Consider the following 18,099-nt stretch of genomic DNA (forward strand, 5'->3'; position numbering starts at 1 on the left):
GTATTCTTTCTATCCTTCCAGATTTAAACTATTAAATTACAATTACATTTTTAGTCAGTATTACTGCTATGAAAGCCCAATATTTTTTTTTAAATTAAATCTAATCTTAAAGGGATAGTTCACTTTGAAATGAATTTTTGATATGTTTTAGCTTACCTCAAGGGCATCCAAGATGTAGGTGTCTTTGTTTCCACAGTATATTCAATTTTGATATTTTTAGGACAAACTGTTCTTGTCTGTCAGTCATATAATGGAGGTCTATGGTCACCACCTCAAAGAGCATGCACAGAGGAGAGAAGTCCAAATTACACATGATTTAATGACTCGTAAATGTATGTACACATTGATGGCCTAAGACAAGAAACGAGCGTTTTGTGTGAGAAAACGAACAGTATTTATATTTATATTTACCTCATGTAACCATAGCCATGTCTAACTGATCTGAGAGCGCGGATGCCTTCGGTCTGCGCATGCGCCAAAAAGCACCGGAAGTGATCTCTCGTGCGTTTACGTCACTCATTGTTTACACAGAGATTTCGGAAGTTTTACCTTTCACTGTGATGATCTAAACATATTTAGATATACAGAAAACCGCAATGGAAGACGATTTCGATCAACAGAAAACGTTGAATTGCACAGACCAAAAGCATCCGCGCTCTCAGATCACTTGGACATGGCTGTGGTTACAAGGTAACGAGGTAAAACGATATAAATACTGTTAGTTTTCTAACACAAACCGCTCGTTTCGTGTCTTGGGCCATCAATGTGTACTTACATTCACGAGTCATTAAATCATGTTTAATTTTGACTTCTCTGTGCATGCTCTTTGAGGTGGACCCCATGGATCTCCATTATATGACTGATAGACGATAACGGTTTGACCTAAAAATAACAAAATTGAAAATACTGTGGAAACAAAGACACCTACATCTTGGATGCCCTTGAGGTAAGCCAAAACATATCAAAAATTAATTTCAAAGTGAACTATCCATTTAAATGTGGTTTTATGCACACTGTAATCTGCAGCTAATAAAGCAATTCACAGTCTTTTTTCCTCAGTCCAACAGTATGTTTATATAACACCAAATTATTCCCAAGACGAGAACGCTAATCCACAAACTGTGTAACGTAAACTGTAACGGACTGTCTATAAAACTCTAAATGCTGACGCTGACCACTGACATCACTGCCATTATATGATAGGATGACCTGCCTCGCGTGATCCAAGTTAGAGCCACAGACCCTCGTATCTCCCAGTAATAAGACCATCTCTCCTGCATGCCTAATGCACTGCGACTGGCTGATTAGATATTTGCAGTAACGAGCAGTTGAACAGGAACAAAGTGCCCGGTGAGCGTATATACGTATGTAAACATCTGTTATTTGAAATAGCTTATTCAGGACCAAAAAAAAAAAAAAAAAATGAATAACAACATGAGATTTTGTATAATCTTATTTAGTTAATTATTAATATTTAGCATATTCTGCAAGGTTTATGTAAACTTATGAGCAAAACCAATTTTGGTGTGTAACCAAAATATTTGTGTATTATTTCTATTCATCTAAACAGGCTTTTGTATGGCAAGTGCAAAGCAAGAAGGTAAATATTTGATTTTGTAATCTGCAATTGTAATAACTATAACAACAATCAGCATGTTCTCCATAAATTTGACTCTCAATGTTTTCTTTCTATTTCCTTTCCAGTGATCTTCTTTTACGGGGCCCTCGAAATAAAATGCATTCAATTCAAATAAATGTATTATTACAGATTAAACTGGGCCTTGTTTCAGACCGTAGAGTCATCAAACACTTTTATGGTGACCTCTTCCTCTCTTAAATCCAAAAGCCCTGACTTAAGAAAATGCAGGTCTAGCACCTCCAGCATACACTGAGACTTTGGGACAGGGGCGGCTTTATCTATCATGCACCCGCCGTGATTGATGGCACAATAGCAGCTCAAGGAAAACAAATCCACAGACACTTTTCAGGCTGTCGCTGGAACTCAAACCTGGAGCAGCAACAGAAGGACACGGCGGCACGCCGGAGCCCAGCGCTGACAGCCTATGATAAAGCGGCCTTCCTTAACTAAACTCGTAAAGCACGGGACAATAAAACTCAATCTTCTGTAAAATCCAATTAAGTCATTATCTGACTGATTGTATCTTTAATTGAAAACAGAAGTGACAGTAAATTTCTGTGATATATCAGGATCAATCGATACTGCTGTACAATCTGCTCTCCAGAAGTGATTTATAATGTCAAAGCCATATAGGTAACTCCACATTCTTCTCACTAAAACCACTGGGGGATGAAATTAAGAGTAAGTGCATTTAATAAAAAAAAAACAAGACGGTCGGGTTATTGATTACAGCAGATGGGGCAGAATCGAATGAATGTTTTGAGGGCGCAGAGCAAAGAAAATACAAGTAATTTTCATTTCGGGTTTTAGATCTCATCAATAATGATTTTATTTCCACTGAACATGAGAGTGTATAAACACAGAACGACTGCAAATTAGCTTTTGCGTCGTTTTATAATCATAACAATAATAAAAATATCTGTAACATCATGGTGTCAGAAGACACCAACACCAAAATACAGTGGGTCAATTTATACGTCTGGAAAACAAATTAACACGCGAATCAAACTGAGAACTGTTAGTTTAACAAAATCACAAAATGGAAATGCTTAAAAATAATTACATTTTACATTCATTTTAGAAAAAAAAAATGTGTTACCCATTACAATTAAGTTGTATGCAAGTAAATAAGTGCAAAAGATTGTCGAAGCATATTAAAGGGCCATGCATTATAAAAAGGAAATGTAAAAAAACAGATTACGCTTCACATATGGCTCATTTCAATCAGCTCAAGATGCTGAAAAATGACATCATTTGTAGTTAAATGTACATCTGTAACAAACAGAGCCTAGACAAAGTTGTGTGTCCCTCTTCTCCTCTATTTGGGACTTGACTGAGGACACGATCTGTGCCAACACCATTAAAATCAAGGGCACAGATTCATTTTATACAAAGAAAGCTCAGAAGAGCACTGCACATTAGCTGGATCATGCACAGGAAGTTAAATGATTCCCTTTAGTGATGGCCATAAATAAACAAGCCGTTCGCTGTGAGATTGAAGCATAATTGAATAGTATCTCTTCTAACCCAACTGTCCCGCACAACACTATGGAGATGCTTGAGAAGCCCTCATATACTTTACAGCATGAAGGTCATGGAAAGGAAGTTAGATTATCCATTAGGCCAATGACAGCAATACGGAGCTTGAACCCATATGTGACAATAAATGGATCTGCCATTTCTTTCAATGGCTTTCTGCTAGAAAGCAAAAGTAACTCATTTTAGTTTTAAAATCAAATTAAACTGAAGCTATCAAACTGTGTGAAACATGGTAAACGGCATTTCTGATAATCACTGAGAAACTGATTTCTGCCTCTATAAAAATCTGAAAGAATTACCCCAACAAAGTTTAACACCACATTGATCAACCTGATCAGTATTAACATTAAAATGTTGAACAATAAGGTAGGATTTGGTTAGAGAATCACTAAACTTTTAGAAAACAGCAAAAAAAAGGGAGATTGGTGCAGGTGAGGGTGTTTTACTTGGTTGCCCCATCTATGACGGAGTTGACGGAGAAGGTTCCAGACTCTGAGCTGCTCTCACACTCCAGCTTGTTCTCGGTGTTGATCATTGAGCTGTCTTGAACTCCACTGGAGTAAGCTGAAATAGGATGCATCATGACATCAGATTAACAGTGTTTTGTTTATTACAGAAGACATTTTGTACCAGAGCATAATCTGGTTATGGGATCTGTGATAAACGACACCCAAAGCATTCATGTAACATGAGCTTTTTGGTTCCCGACCCAGAACAATAGTGTCAAAAATGTATTTGGACACACTTAAAGATGTTTGAATGTCTTTGCATTAGAAACAAATATAAAGCCAAGTAGCATTTGTCAGAAATATGAACATCCTTAAACAAAAGATATTATTGTTCAAGAACAAGAAAAAAAGTGCATACCTGTAGTTACTCGGATAGGTTAACTTCAGAGTCACCGTGAACTTGTAAGTTTAAGTGTGAGTGTAAGTAACTTGCTAAATGTAAACTTGAGGGCAAATAATTGAGACGTTTGGGATCAGTACGATTTTTAAATGTTTTTAAAAGTATCACCAAGGTTGCAATTATTTGATCAAAAATACATTAATACAGTAATAATGAGAAATATTATTATAATTTAAAATGTTTTCTATTTTGATATGTTGTAAAATCTAATGTAGCCAATATTATCTGTGTTGAAAGCAGTTGTGCTGCTTAATATGTTTGAAAAAAATGACACATTTTTTTAGGATTCTTTGATAAATAGAAAATTCAGAATTTTTTGTAATAATGTAAATCTTTACCGTCACTTTGGGATCTTTAATGTATCCCTAATGGATAAAAGTATTCATAAATTTTAATAAAAAATCTTACAAACCCCAAACATTTGCATACTAGAATAACTTTGAAAGCAGATGCAATGAAATTGCACACGCCTTTTTCTATTTCTAAGACGATTTTAAACGAGTAGTTCACTTTTAAAAAAAAACTTTTGCTGATAATTTACTCACCCCCATGTCATCCAAGATGTCCATGTCTTTCTTTCTTCAGTCGAAAAGAAACTAAGGATTTTTCTCCATATAATGGACTTCAGTGGGAAACAGTTCAAGGTCCAAAAGACACTTTCAGTGCAAACTGTTCAAAGGGCTTTTAACTATTCCAGACGATGAATAAGGGTCTTATCAAGCGAAACGATTGCTCATTTAATAAATAAATAACAAAGTTTAAGTTTTATAAGCTCAAATGCTCGCCTTGCTCTGTTCTGTGACGCACGTTTGTGACTCTCCTGTTTGAACTCGTTCATCAAAATTAACAAATCTTTTTCCGAGTCATTTGATTCATTCAACGAACGAAACGAACGAATTGACTCGGAAAAAGATTCGTTCATTTTGATGAACGAGCTTGAACAGGACAGTCACGAACGTGCATTGCAGTACAGAGCAAGGCGAGCATTTGAGCTTATAAAACTATCGTTTAAAGCCCTTTGAAAAGTTTGCAGTTTGTACTGAAAGTGTCTTTTGGACCTGAAGTGTCTGAAGTGCATTATATGGAGAACAATCCTGGAATGTTTTCATCAAAAACCTTAATTTCTTTTCGACTGAAGAAAGAAAGACATGGACATCTTGGATGACATGGGGGTGAGTAAATAATCAACAAAAGTTTTTTCAAAAGTGAACTAATCCTTTAAGTATTTTCGGGGGCAATTGCATTTAAAATCTCATCAACTTAATCTAACTACATAAAATAAATAAAGAAAGAAAATTTAAAAAAATTCAGCGAACAAGCTGAATCTTTGCACAGAACAGTGTTAGAGTGGAAACAATGCTGTCAAAGTAATTCTGACCTTGAGTTTATCAGCTTCTCCAGGCAAACCAAACAGCATCAATTAACTGTATGAGCAGTGCTGTCAGCTCTCAACATTACAACAAAGTAAAGACAGTGGTGCCTTCAATAAATCTCACACTGCAGCAAGTTCTGGCTACTTTGGCAAACTCACTCAAGCTGAAGATACGCGTATTGAGCCAGTCGGACTGCTGAGTGAGGAGGACACAGCTATTGAGTGCAGGACGGGTCTGTACTGTGCTGACCTTCTCCGGGATATCAGCGCGTAGATTGATAACTAAAAGAGCATTGTGATATTATATACTATACACGATATACTATACCTTTAGAACCACATGCTCTGTTTAACATTAAATAAACCCTGATAGTTATTATGTTACATTTTGAACCCAAAGACCAAATCGTCTGCTTAAATAAATGATTATGTAAATGTAAAACCGAAACACTAGCAGCACAAATGTTATAGTTCCCAATAAAACTGGATGGTAGTTTGTGCATTGAGCCAGGTCAGCTCTCATCTCAATGTGCATATGAAGCTAATACATTACAGTCTCTACTGATTCTATCAAAGTTATGAGCGTCGGGAGGGGCAACGCACACAAATCCTGTTCAGCTGCTTTCCTGACCTTCATAACCCGAGAAAAGCAGCATAAAGGCTCTTACTGTGGATCTTATCCCTTCCTGCCCTCCCTCTTTTTCATCTGCGCTGCTCTGGCGTGGAGGTAATTAAGGGGCGCTGGCGAAAAGGAGTAATTTTTCTCCTCATTAACTTCCTGATTGGTTTCAGGCTACAAAACTTTGCGCTCCGCCTGCAGTTTGTCACCAATTCCAAACTGGCCAATCGTTAATACTAATGTTTGTGTAGCTAAACTGCACCGGCGCTCTCTGTACAACAATAATACATGAGCGAGGGTGAAAGAGGAGGGGCTGGAATTAGCCGTGGCTGTGTTAATTCTGAGGGAGTTCATCAGGGGGAAATCTATGGTGTAATTAAAGGGAAGATCTCGCGGGTGAGTGGACAGGTCGTTTGTGGGGACGGTAAATCAGCAGTGGGGCTGTTCAGCGAGCGGACATGTTCTGTGTCACAGCTTCGTTGCCTTTGATTATCATTGTATTAGTGCTTAATATAGACTAATGTTAGATCAGCAGTAAACACTCTGTAATACAGACAATCAGGCTTTTAAACACGTAGATAAAACCTAAATAATAAAATAAGTAAATAGAGTTTGTGTACTTTTAATATACAGTACAGTGCATCTTCTTCACTACAGTTTTATAACTATCAATCGAAATAAGTTTCATTTTAACACAAAACCTACAGCGGTCATGCCGGGCGACCATCTTAAAGGGATACTGTAGTTCACTTTGAAATTATTTTTTGATATGTTTTAGCTTACCTCAAGGGCATCCAAGATGTAGGTGTCTTTGTTTCCGCAGTATATTCAATTTTGACATTTTTCGGTCAAATCGGTGTTGTCTGTCAGTCATATAATGCAGGTTTAGGGGGTCCACCTCAAAGAGCATGCACAGAGAAGTCAAAATTAAACATGATTTAATGACTCGTAAATATAAGTACACACTGATGGCCTAAGACACGAAACGAGTGTAAATATAAGTACACAATGATGGCCTAAGACACGAAACGAGCGTTTTGTGTGAGAAAACGAACAGTATTTATAGCTGGTAACAACAGGTACAAAACTATATAAATACTGTTCGTTTTCTCACACAAACCGCTCGTTTCGTGTCTTAGGCCATCAGTGTGAACTTATATTTACGAGTCATTAAATCATGTTTAATTTTGACTTCTCTGTGCATGCTCTTTGAGGTGGACCCCCTAAAACTGCATTATATGACTGACAGACAACAACGGTTTGACCGAAAAATGTCAAAATTGAAAATACTGTGGAAACAAAGACACCTACATCTTGGATGCCCTTGAGGTAAGCTAAAACATATCACAAATTCATTTCAAAGTGAACTATCCCTTTAAGACAGAAAAACCAGCTTAAACTGAAGTGGGTTCTTTCAGAAGGGAACACATTGGATAAGAATGACATTTATGAAACTTTCATTAAGTTGCCAAACAAGAAGTTTCCTACACTCTGGCGGTAACACAAGTAGTGCAAAAAAAAAAAAAAGAAAAAATAATAATAATAATAAAAACCACACGCGTCTGTCAAGTGTAAAACATTATTGAAAAAAAGGAGGATTTAATTTCTGTATGCTGTTCAAAAAGTGCTTATTCTCCCATCTGAACTTTTGCCCTATTCACCCTTGTTCGGCTGACTATCTTAGATTTCCAAACTATTAAACAGTCTTTGTGTGCTTTAACAAAAGGAAGCTTTTTTTTTTTTTTAGAAAAAGAGCATGAAAAGGGGAGGGGAAACAGTGAAAGAAGCTCAATCATTTCAGGCAGTTTGGAAAAGGTGAACAAAAGCCCAGATGTGAGAGAAGATGGTAATTCAGGGTTGATCTATTGTGGATAAGCTTTTTGCTCTGCAACTCATATACTGCCAGCACTGGGCCATGAGGGTCCATAATGCCTTCACTTAGATAAACACACAGAGTTGCATAAAGATAACACACACAGGCGGGCACACACGCGCACACACATTTACATGCTCGAACGTGTATACAGATGCTCTCATACACACATGCTTATTAAGAATAAATGTCACTCTATTAGTCCAAAAGTCAGTGTTAAGATGTGCATTTTTGCTCAACATAGGTTATAGGCTGATATTAGAGGTCGGTAGGGAGTTGAGATTGTAATGCTACTGTATGTCAGCACCCGAGGCTTTTTATCAAATCGAAAAAATAAATTACAACAGATTAAAATGACATAAATGTACTTGCGAAACCAATTATCAAACGTTTTTTTGGTAAGATCTCATTAAACAGGTCCCTAAGAGAGCATTCCATGTAAAATTGCTCTTACATCAAGAGCAGAGTAGCTCAACAAGACATGATTTAAAAACATTCATTTAATTTATCAGTATTAGTAGATATTGGATTTTAATTGTACACGTGCATATTTGAAAACAAATCATATGCCAATCTCAAAATGAATGTTCATTTTCCATTCTATACATAATATTAAATAATAATAAACAATAGATTTTAGATTTTTATTTCAACAAAATAGTACAGAATCGCAATAGAGTGGTGCAGAGATTAAGTCAGAACCCGGAAGACTATATTCTCCGCTGGTTTCTTCAAGATTTTCCTATGGGGTTTTATAATGTGGTCTTTCAGATTATGAGTAAAATAAAGCTTGTGGTAAACAACTGTGGTAAACTTGACAATAGTGTTTTGTTCTACAACGTACACTGCACACTTGTTCTTTGAATAAGTATGTACCGTTTCTTAAACCGGTTCGGATCCCATCTCTCAATCTACCCCAAAAGTGAACCATATTGCCTTTCACTTGCTGTAGTTCATTCATTCACCCCCTAAATTTAAAAATCCACTTTCACACTAACCAAAAGGACATCAAACAAACTCTGTTCAGAACCAAAAGTGTGAAAGCACCCTAAGAGACAAACACACGTCCATACGACATGACTTGACTGAAGATGTGCTGGGGGAAGATGGAGTTCCCTTAAGGAATGACATGCACGTCTCTCTCAATCATTAGAGCTATGGCAGGACTTAATGGCGCAGAAAACACAGGCCTACAGCAAGGAGGCGGCACTTTAAACAGCTGCTGACTCCTCAAAGAGTGAACAGTCGTGGCTGCTGCAGAGAGACGGATGCTGTTCTCGGAGGCAAGTGCTCACTCACAATCACATTGGCATTGGAGTCTGAAGCACTCAAGGGAGGTGGATGCTGATGTGTTTAACGCTTAATGAAAAACATGAGCTTGCACAAGTAAAATTCAAAAACATTTGAATATTTTAGGTATAACATTTCAGAGCACCTTTCATTTTTTTTTCCTGATGAACTGAATACTGCGTATTAGATTGTAACTCATAAAAAGTCCACAAAAAAACACCCCCACATCTAACAGAATGCAACTATTATGAAGAAAATGTCTGTGATGTAGCCAGAGCAAAATTCACCCGTACAATGATAAGGTGTTGTGGGCGGTATGATTCAAGCGTGTAGTACAAGTCATGCAGGACAAGTTACGCGCCAATGTGTAAAATCCAAACCTGGAGTAAGAAAAACGAGTATTTAGTCTTGTTTCAGCAAACAAGACTAAATACTCAGATGTCTTTTCTATAAAAAAAAAAATAATAATAATCTGGTTACACTATAGGTGTCTTTAACTACTATGTACTTACATACAGAGTAATAACTAGGTTCAATGTACTTATTGTTTTTGTGTTGTATTGCAAAACACTTTCTGTTATTGAGGTGGGATATGGGTAAGGTTGGGGACAGGTTTGGTGGTATGGGTAGGATTAAGGGTGAGTTAAAGTGTAAGGAAAGGGTCAATAGTGTAATTAAAGAAGTAGTTACAGAAATTAAGCACAGCTGTAATTACATGCAGGTATGTTGTGCAATGTGATGCCATGTACTGTATACAGTAAGTGTATAAAATGATTAAGGTAACACTATTTTACAGTTTCTTTGTCTCAAGTAATTATGTTACATGAAACTATAAATTATGTGTAATTACTGGATATGCCAACTACTAACCTTAAACCAAACCCTAATCCTAACTATATGTACTTACTAACTGTCACCGTCCCACAGGTGGGACGTTTGCCACTATATTTTTAAAACAATAATATCTTAGTAAATACCTTAAATAATATTGACAAACTATATATCATTTTAAAGCTTACAATCTCTAGTTTCCATATTTGGTGACTGATTTTCAAAATATATTACAGAGGAGCCATAAATATAAAACAAGTATATTTTCATACTCATAAGGCGTGTTCAGACCTTTATTTTAAAATAGCAGTAAACATGAAAAATCATGAAAAAATGGTAGATACCTCAGTTTGTTTTCATGCCAAAAGTTCAAAAGATAGAATCCATTCAATTATTTTGGAAAAAAAGGTCTGAAAAGTTTAAAATATCAAGAAAAAAAATAATAAATTCACCATTTGTGACGTGGCAGCTAGCTATGACTTACATGTGTGTTCTTTGTATGTGTTTCTTAGAGGTTCAATTCATATCAAAATCTGCCAAACTTCCCATGCTACTCCTGAATAGGATCTCTACTTCAGAAATTGTATGAAAATTGTGAAAATAATCGTTCATATCACTCAAAACACGAATAGAAATGCAGGCGCCCTTATATGGGCAGTTATGGAGTCTGATTGTGCCCCAGTGAAAAAGTTTGGTACTGCGCTCAAACAAAATCTTACTGAAAGCTCATTTTTTGAGATATCAACCTAAAATTTGAAACACAACTTGTTCAGATTTTTGGCTTTGATCTTTCTGCCATTTTAGAGTAGCCCAAGTTTTGAAAATATATATTTTATGTAAAATATGAATAATTAATATTTTTACATTGTACATTTCCATAAACTCAAACTTCTATAACTTTTTTTCTGTTTCACTTTCTTAATTTATTTCACTTCTACAAAAATCTGCCAAATGTCTTCTTTAAAACAAGACCAATCATATGTCTATATTCCAAAGCATTCTTGAATTACAACCATTTAAGTTCGAAATGTGCATTTTCATGTCTATTCAAAAAAGGGGGGGGGGGGGGGTGACAGTTAACAGGTTAATATTACTCTGCAAATATTACTCTTAAAATATTACTCCACACTTAAATGTATACTTGCAGTGTAACTAGGACACCTTATAATAAAGTGTAACCATGATACATTTAAATATTAATACATAGTAGTTACAGCCCCTTAATATAAAGTGGGACCAAAATTATTTACGTAAATTATTATTTATGTTTATCAAAGAATCCTGAAAAAAGTGCCTCTGTTTACACTAAAATATTAAGTGGTTTTTAATATTGATAATCAGAAATGTTTGAGCAAAAAAAAATTTGAATCATGCGACACTGAAGACTTAGTAATGTAATGGCTGCTAATATTCAGCTCACATGTGAGCACATTGGACACTTCAGTCCCCATTATTGGACTATTAGAGATCTGCATGAGTGGCCTGTAACGTCTGACAGGAGGCATCATGCCAGGGTCAGAGGCTAATTAAACACATAAGCACCTCCAGACCTGTATTGTTCCCCAATCTGTCCCCAGTCTCAAAGTGTCTCTGAGAGAATTGACAGGCCCTCCTCCCTGTTAAATAACTGGCACTGATACAGCTCTCCGCCGGCCCTGCAAATGACCTGTCCGTCTCTCCCGGCCCGCGTGCCGATCCGTCGAAACATTATGGATATACTATAATGACTTGAGACACGGGATCGATGATTTGAGGGATTTTGTGTTATTATCCTTAAAGGAGAGAAAATAATCACAAGTGAGAAATAAGCGGTGGAGGCATCAGTTTGAAGCCCCCCTGGGTGAAATAAACAACCTAATAGATTCAGTTGAATTCATGATGTTACGGCAAGGGGTTAGAAGTTGAGAGACCACATTTAGAAAACATTCTGCTGAAGAATTATTGTCCATCTTCCATTAGTAAGCAAAAATAATTGAATGCTACTACAAATAATTTATTCATTGAAATATGTGTAGGAAAAGGAACCAGTAACTGAGGTAAAGACTCGAAATATGCTACTTTGAAAAATATAGATTCGCTTTTTTAATAGCTATTAGCTACAGATTCCCATAAATAAAGCGCTCTGCAGCAACTATGAACACATTTTCTATAAGCTGTGTAAAAAATAAAAAAAATACTTTATTTGACAATAAATAACTACTATTTAAAAATATTTCAAAACTGTATTTATGTGGCAAAGCTTAATTTTCAGCATCATTACTCCAGTCTTCAATGTCACAGTTTCTTCAGAAATCATTCTAATATGGTGCTCAGGAAACATTTCCAATGTTAAATACAGTTTTGGTTATACTGTTGTTTCAGGATTCCTTTGATGAATAGAAAGTTCAAAAGAGAAGCATTTATTTACAATATAAATCTGTTGTAACATTATAAATGTCTTTATGGTCACTCTTGATCAATTTAATGAATCCTTGCTGAATAAAGGTATCGATTCCTTTAAAAATATACATCTTTTGAACGGTAGAGTATAAATTGAGATTCTAGACTTTCCTTAACACAGACCATCTCCTGAGGAGGACAGTGTGCTAAAGAGAGCAGAACCTTTGGCTGCAGTCATTATCCATTTTATCTCTTCAGTGCCTCAGGCATGTGTTAATGGAAATGTTGTACAACACATTACGACAGCGCTTGAGCCTGGAGCAGCCAATTACACTGGTATTTAACCGATCCATAGAGAGAAAAGACAGAGCATTTAGCATCAGCAGTGGAGAAAGGAAGACAGCATGACACGGAGGAGTTACTGACTGTGTGGTTAAATAACACTTCAGCCAGAGATTTTGCCTGCAGGCCACTGATTTACCATCTGATTTACTTGGCAGAGACACGTCCGGCTTTAATAATTCCTTTGAAAGTTTTTGAAATGCATGTGGCACATTAGCCATCCTTATCATCTGTACTAGTCACATACGACCCAGATTGCAAAAGCTATCAAGTGTTTGTTTTGTTTTGCGTGTAAAAGTTGAAAAAGAGGAAACCTCACTCCTACTGATCTGAGATCAGAAGGGGAAATAGATAAGAACTGCCACTTGTAAGCAGGTAAATATAGAGAGCACAACAGTATAAGCTTTTTTAATGCAACATTTAACCATAATTCCTTCAAAATCAATGCTAAATTTAGTGTACGCAGCTTCTTGAGAACTTATGACCTATATGTAACCCTAGCCAGGCTAGCGAAACTGTGTAACAACCAAATAAAGGGACACATGTAACAGCACTTAACCTCGAGGGCACAGGCTGTGCCAGAGTTCTATGCATGTTCCAAAGAGGAATAAGGCAAACAGGATGGATTAAATGTTAAAAAAAAGCTCCACAGCCTCTCTGTCAGATGAGAAGTTACACCTCTTCCTGCTCAAGCGCTACCTCTCAATTATGCTTGAAGCTGGGAGGGAATCATTATTCCCCTTTGTTATTCTGCATTGAAAAAGAATGAATGGGCTCTTTGGTTGCTCCTATGAGATTTTGTGTTTTCCTGGAACTTTTTACAGGGGTCTGATGCCTCTGAAAGTGATATAACATTCTGACCGAGAAGAAGTGCATCCATTAAATTTGTGGTTTGTAAACTGCATCAGACCGATCGATACATGTCAAAACCACAGTACATATGATTCGATGTGACTGGAATGTGCAATTAATTACCTGTAAAGCCCCTCACCATATTTGTATTCAAATAAAAGCATTGTTGATCGACAGCATAAACATGTACTGTGGCAGAAACATGGTACAGTGATGTACGAGATTACAATACTATTTTTTTTTTAAATATATGTAATGGATCTGAACGAATACTATATTTACAGGATACTAGATGGTATACTATTTCAAAGAATAGCATAACATTAGCTTGGTCAAAGCTAAACAAAATATGGTATTACCATAGAACCATATCCCAAAAAGAAATAATAATAATAATAATAATAATAATAATAATGTGTATAGTGTTACTTTTAGAAAAGGCTTGTGCACTACAAAACAATATCTTTACAATATTGTATCCTGAAAGCCACATATTCTCTTCTAGAGCTCTTCTAGAGCACCTCTTCTGGTGCTGTCCACTTGCCGCGAGACTCTGCCCACATGCTGTTCTGATTGGCTGTGGATTTTGATTGATTTTGATATCTTGCAGTCGCGTTTAGTGTGGACAGACAAATTATTTGTCGCTGGAATCTTATTGCATCGTGTCTGGTTAGGACACAGTGTCATGCTTAAACGAGTCTCCGCTAAACTTCACAGACTTCAAGGCTTGAGCGCCACTTTCTGTCTGGAGTGCATGTGTGCAGAGTACAATTGAATGAGAGCCATAATTTTGAAAAAAAGAAAGAAAAAAAAAACCATTTTGCTGAAATATTTGCTGTTGGACATTAAATGTGCCAAATATGCAACCTACAATTAAGTGTATTGTTATGATAAAGTGTAATGGGGTTATCAAATGTGGGCTAAATTACTAAGTTCAGATGAGTGTGTTCCTCTTACAGTTAATTTTTAGTCTGTGCTTTCGTTTTGACGTATTTTCATTTTTAATTTAGTGAATTTAACTTTAATGCTTTAAAGGGGTTATATAATGCCATTTTCATACAATATATTCGATTCTTTAGGGTCTTAATGAAAGTTTGTAATATACTTTAATAAAAAATTCTCATTAGTATTTTAAGAAAACGCTCATTTTACCTGGTCAAAAACAGCTCTGTTTTCAGCATGCCGTTTCAGTGTATATGCCTTTAAATGATAATGAGCTTCGCTCAGTCTGCCCATCTGTTCTGCGGGTGTCTTGACAACGCATGTCTCGCCTTGACAACAGTTGAGGGTATATTTTGGAGAGAGAATGGCAGCGGGAGTCTCTAAGGACACATCTGTGAAACCGTATCAATTTGAACCAGAGTCAGATCCGAAACAAGATGACAGCTGCAAAGTAGTTTGACAATTAAGGTTCGAACAGGACGTTTCTGAATGGTTGGTTAATATAAGATCACTTTGTATATACAGGCAGGGTAGAGTAACTTGGTGAGATGTACGAACGATATATGTTTACAGATGTATACATACTCAGTTTGTAATGACAATAACCATAATGCGTTGTTCTTTATAAACGCGGGATTATGAATTATATTGAGAACGTTGTACATAGAAAACAAGCCATAATGTACCGAGTGTACACCCTAGCTGCATTCACCATGAAGCGTGCAAGCGATTTGCAAAAATTAATGTTAATATAAAGGTAAATAAAACTTTACACTCACTTCTTCTGGAGGTGCATCAGGGACATGAATAGGTACAGATTCTTTTTTCAGCAGTTTAGAAAGCAGTCAGATAAGAAAAGATTTGTGAATCGCGCAAACATGAAAGCATTGACGTTGCTCACGGGAAATATTCCCTTCGAAAACAAAACTCGTCTTCAGCGGTTCGAATTTAGGAACATCAAAATGACTGCTGCGTTCGTGTACACCCAAGAACAGAACACCACAATCGCTTAGACGCCATTCTGCTCCAGCGTATCAACAATGGCGGACTATTGAAGAAGGCTCGCTCAGGGCGAGGATGTGTTGAAACGCTGCTGTCAATCAACAATCGTGGGAGGTGTGTCCGACCATGTGATGTCACACGGTCAAACGGCTCGATTTGAGGCAGGGAAAAACATATAAGGAGATTAAAACAGAAACACTGCATAGATTTGTATAATTTTATGATGGTTGTGTACAGGCACTGCCAACACACATTTCATTACAACGAACTTGAAAAAGTGCATGTACCATTATTTTACTCCCTTTAATAAACATTATGTTTGTTTTTAGATTGTAATGTTGTCGTTACAATGTTAGACTGGTAATGTGGGTTTAACCCTCTTTTTTGCACATTTAGCATAGCCTACGTGGTTACATTCACTATATTTGTTTTCACAACCTTCAATATGAACATTGTTTGTAGGACAACATTAGGCAGGATATGAAAGAACATTTTTTAAATGAACACAGATTTGTTTTTATTAAAAAATACAGAGATAATATATCGCCATTTAGAAAAAAAAAAAAAAAAGAGTATTTTTTGGGGGGCCATATTGCCCAGCCATATTCTCTTTAAATATGGTTGCTGTCCACTTTCTCCAAAACTGTAAACTAGGCCCAGACCGCAAACAAAACTAACTTTGAATCTTCCAATAATAAACGGTGACAAAAAGAAAAAAACAAAGCATGAGAAAAAAATGGTAAAACCCATAGACTGTCTCGTATAACACTGAAATTCCAACATAACTCACAGCGGGCACATCATCTCACGGGCTGAGACGGCTGCCGGGAGTGGGGGCGGATGCGGGCGGAGGTAAGGCTGCCCAGCCGGGTGATGGAGTGCAGTGTCACCTCCGGCCCAGGCAATTTATGGCGGAGCGCTGCTGACGAGCTCCCAGCAGTAAAGAGCGCACAGGGGCGTATTTCACAGCGAGCTGAGCTTTATGAAGAACACTTCGACGCCCCGGCAAGCCGCCGCTCGTGACGGATGGAGAAAGACGCATGACAAGCTTCATCATTGTTTGTAAATCTTAACTTGTTCCCGCTCACTAACCCCAGAGGCAATTTTCCAAAGACAGCTGTGGGGGCCGCTCGGAAAGGACAGCGTCGCACTCCTGAAGGTTATTTGGCCTCATATTTGGCCAACTGATTACCCCAGCGCTAGGGAAAATAAATACATGCCGCACAAGCACTGGAGCCACAGAAACAGTACAAAGGAGACTCAAGGCGCCCCCAGGCACCTTTGTATCTAACGGTAAAGCTACTTTGAAAATAATTTAAGGCCATGTTGCAGGTTAACCACAACTGTCGATGAAAGGGTACATAAATCACTCAAGATATGTCTACCATTTTTAAAATGTCTAAAAAATGACAATTTTTTTTTTTTTTTGGTTTTTATATAAACTTTTTTCCCGCAATTCGGTGATGACATCACGTTGGGGAGAAGTGGAGGAAAGGTAGCCTCAGCGGAGTATTAGAAGTATGGCGACTGACTGGGTTGAGTAAGAGGTGGCAAGAGCCAACATGTATGATGGCCCGCAGCCATATAATTTCGAACCTGCCAGACGTGAGAGGGCAAATGAGGAATTGCCAAGAACTGATGGCCGTCAAAGACAATTAAATGCATGGTACAAGGAGAATGAGTGGAGAGTTGGTGCAGTGTCCTGGTGAGTTGTTATCATTTAGCAAAGCAGCAATAAGCAGTGCACAATAACGACACTTTTATTTATTTTAATTTTTTTACTGTCATTGAATAGCACAGAGTGAAAAATCAACGTTTGCTTTATATCTAGTGGCTCTGGCAGTGATCATGTCGTTAGTTCAGATAAGTACCAGTAACCTTTATCATAGTGTCGTAGTACTGGTAAACTTTGTCAATGTCATCTAGAAATAGCAGGCATCATGCTAGCTATATGGGCGTTTCTAAGCGTTTATCTCTTCCTCTGGTGAAAATGTTGTTGCAAACATAGCCGCCGCATCCGTGTGTCTGTCGCTGTGTTTGGCAGGTGCTTGTGTGGGCAGTGCCGTCCCATGAAAACTGCGTTGGAAAGCTTGTGCTGTAGAGAAGTGAGTGTGTTTGGGTCGCTAGTCGAGGAGCTCACCCCGTGACCAGATGTGAAGTGCCTCACCATTGTCAATCTACCTACTATATATTTCTATCTACTGTATCTAGCTGTATATATCTATGCAAACGTTATGCTATCTGGCTGTATGCCTATCTCTCTCTATACTACTCTATCTATCTATCTGTCTATCTATATATCTAGTTTATCTATATCTATGTATTTATCTATCGGAAGATAATATCTCTATCTGAATACTCTCGTCTATACTCGTCTCAATGTGTAAATTCTCTTGCCTGTGGGGGACAGGAGAATGATTGCAAACCGCTGTAAGATAGTACCTACTTTTTTCGTATTATATTTTGTTTTGTGATACCCAACGACATAAAAATGGATAACTATTTACGTT

General features: G+C 37.1%; 1 protein-coding gene across 1 annotated transcript in view; it reads right to left on the bottom strand.

Annotated features, from left to right (window-relative positions):
• Nucleotides 1–2,243: 2,243 nt before the first annotated feature.
• dmrt1 (doublesex and mab-3 related transcription factor 1) overlaps nt 2,244–18,099 on the bottom strand; it is a 29,467-nt gene continuing 13,611 nt past the window's right edge. Inside the window, exon 5 of the mRNA XM_039649961.2 lies at nt 2,244–3,742. Within this exon, the coding sequence (XP_039505895.1) occupies nt 3,621–3,742 (122 nt within the window). The 3' untranslated portion in view covers nt 2,244–3,620. The remainder of the gene's footprint in view (nt 3,743–18,099) is intronic.

The sequence above is a fragment of the Pimephales promelas genome, chromosome 4, assembly GCF_988280905.1.
Source record: "Pimephales promelas chromosome 4, fPimPro1.hap1.1, whole genome shotgun sequence".
Taxonomy (NCBI): domain Eukaryota; kingdom Metazoa; phylum Chordata; class Actinopteri; order Cypriniformes; family Leuciscidae; genus Pimephales; species Pimephales promelas.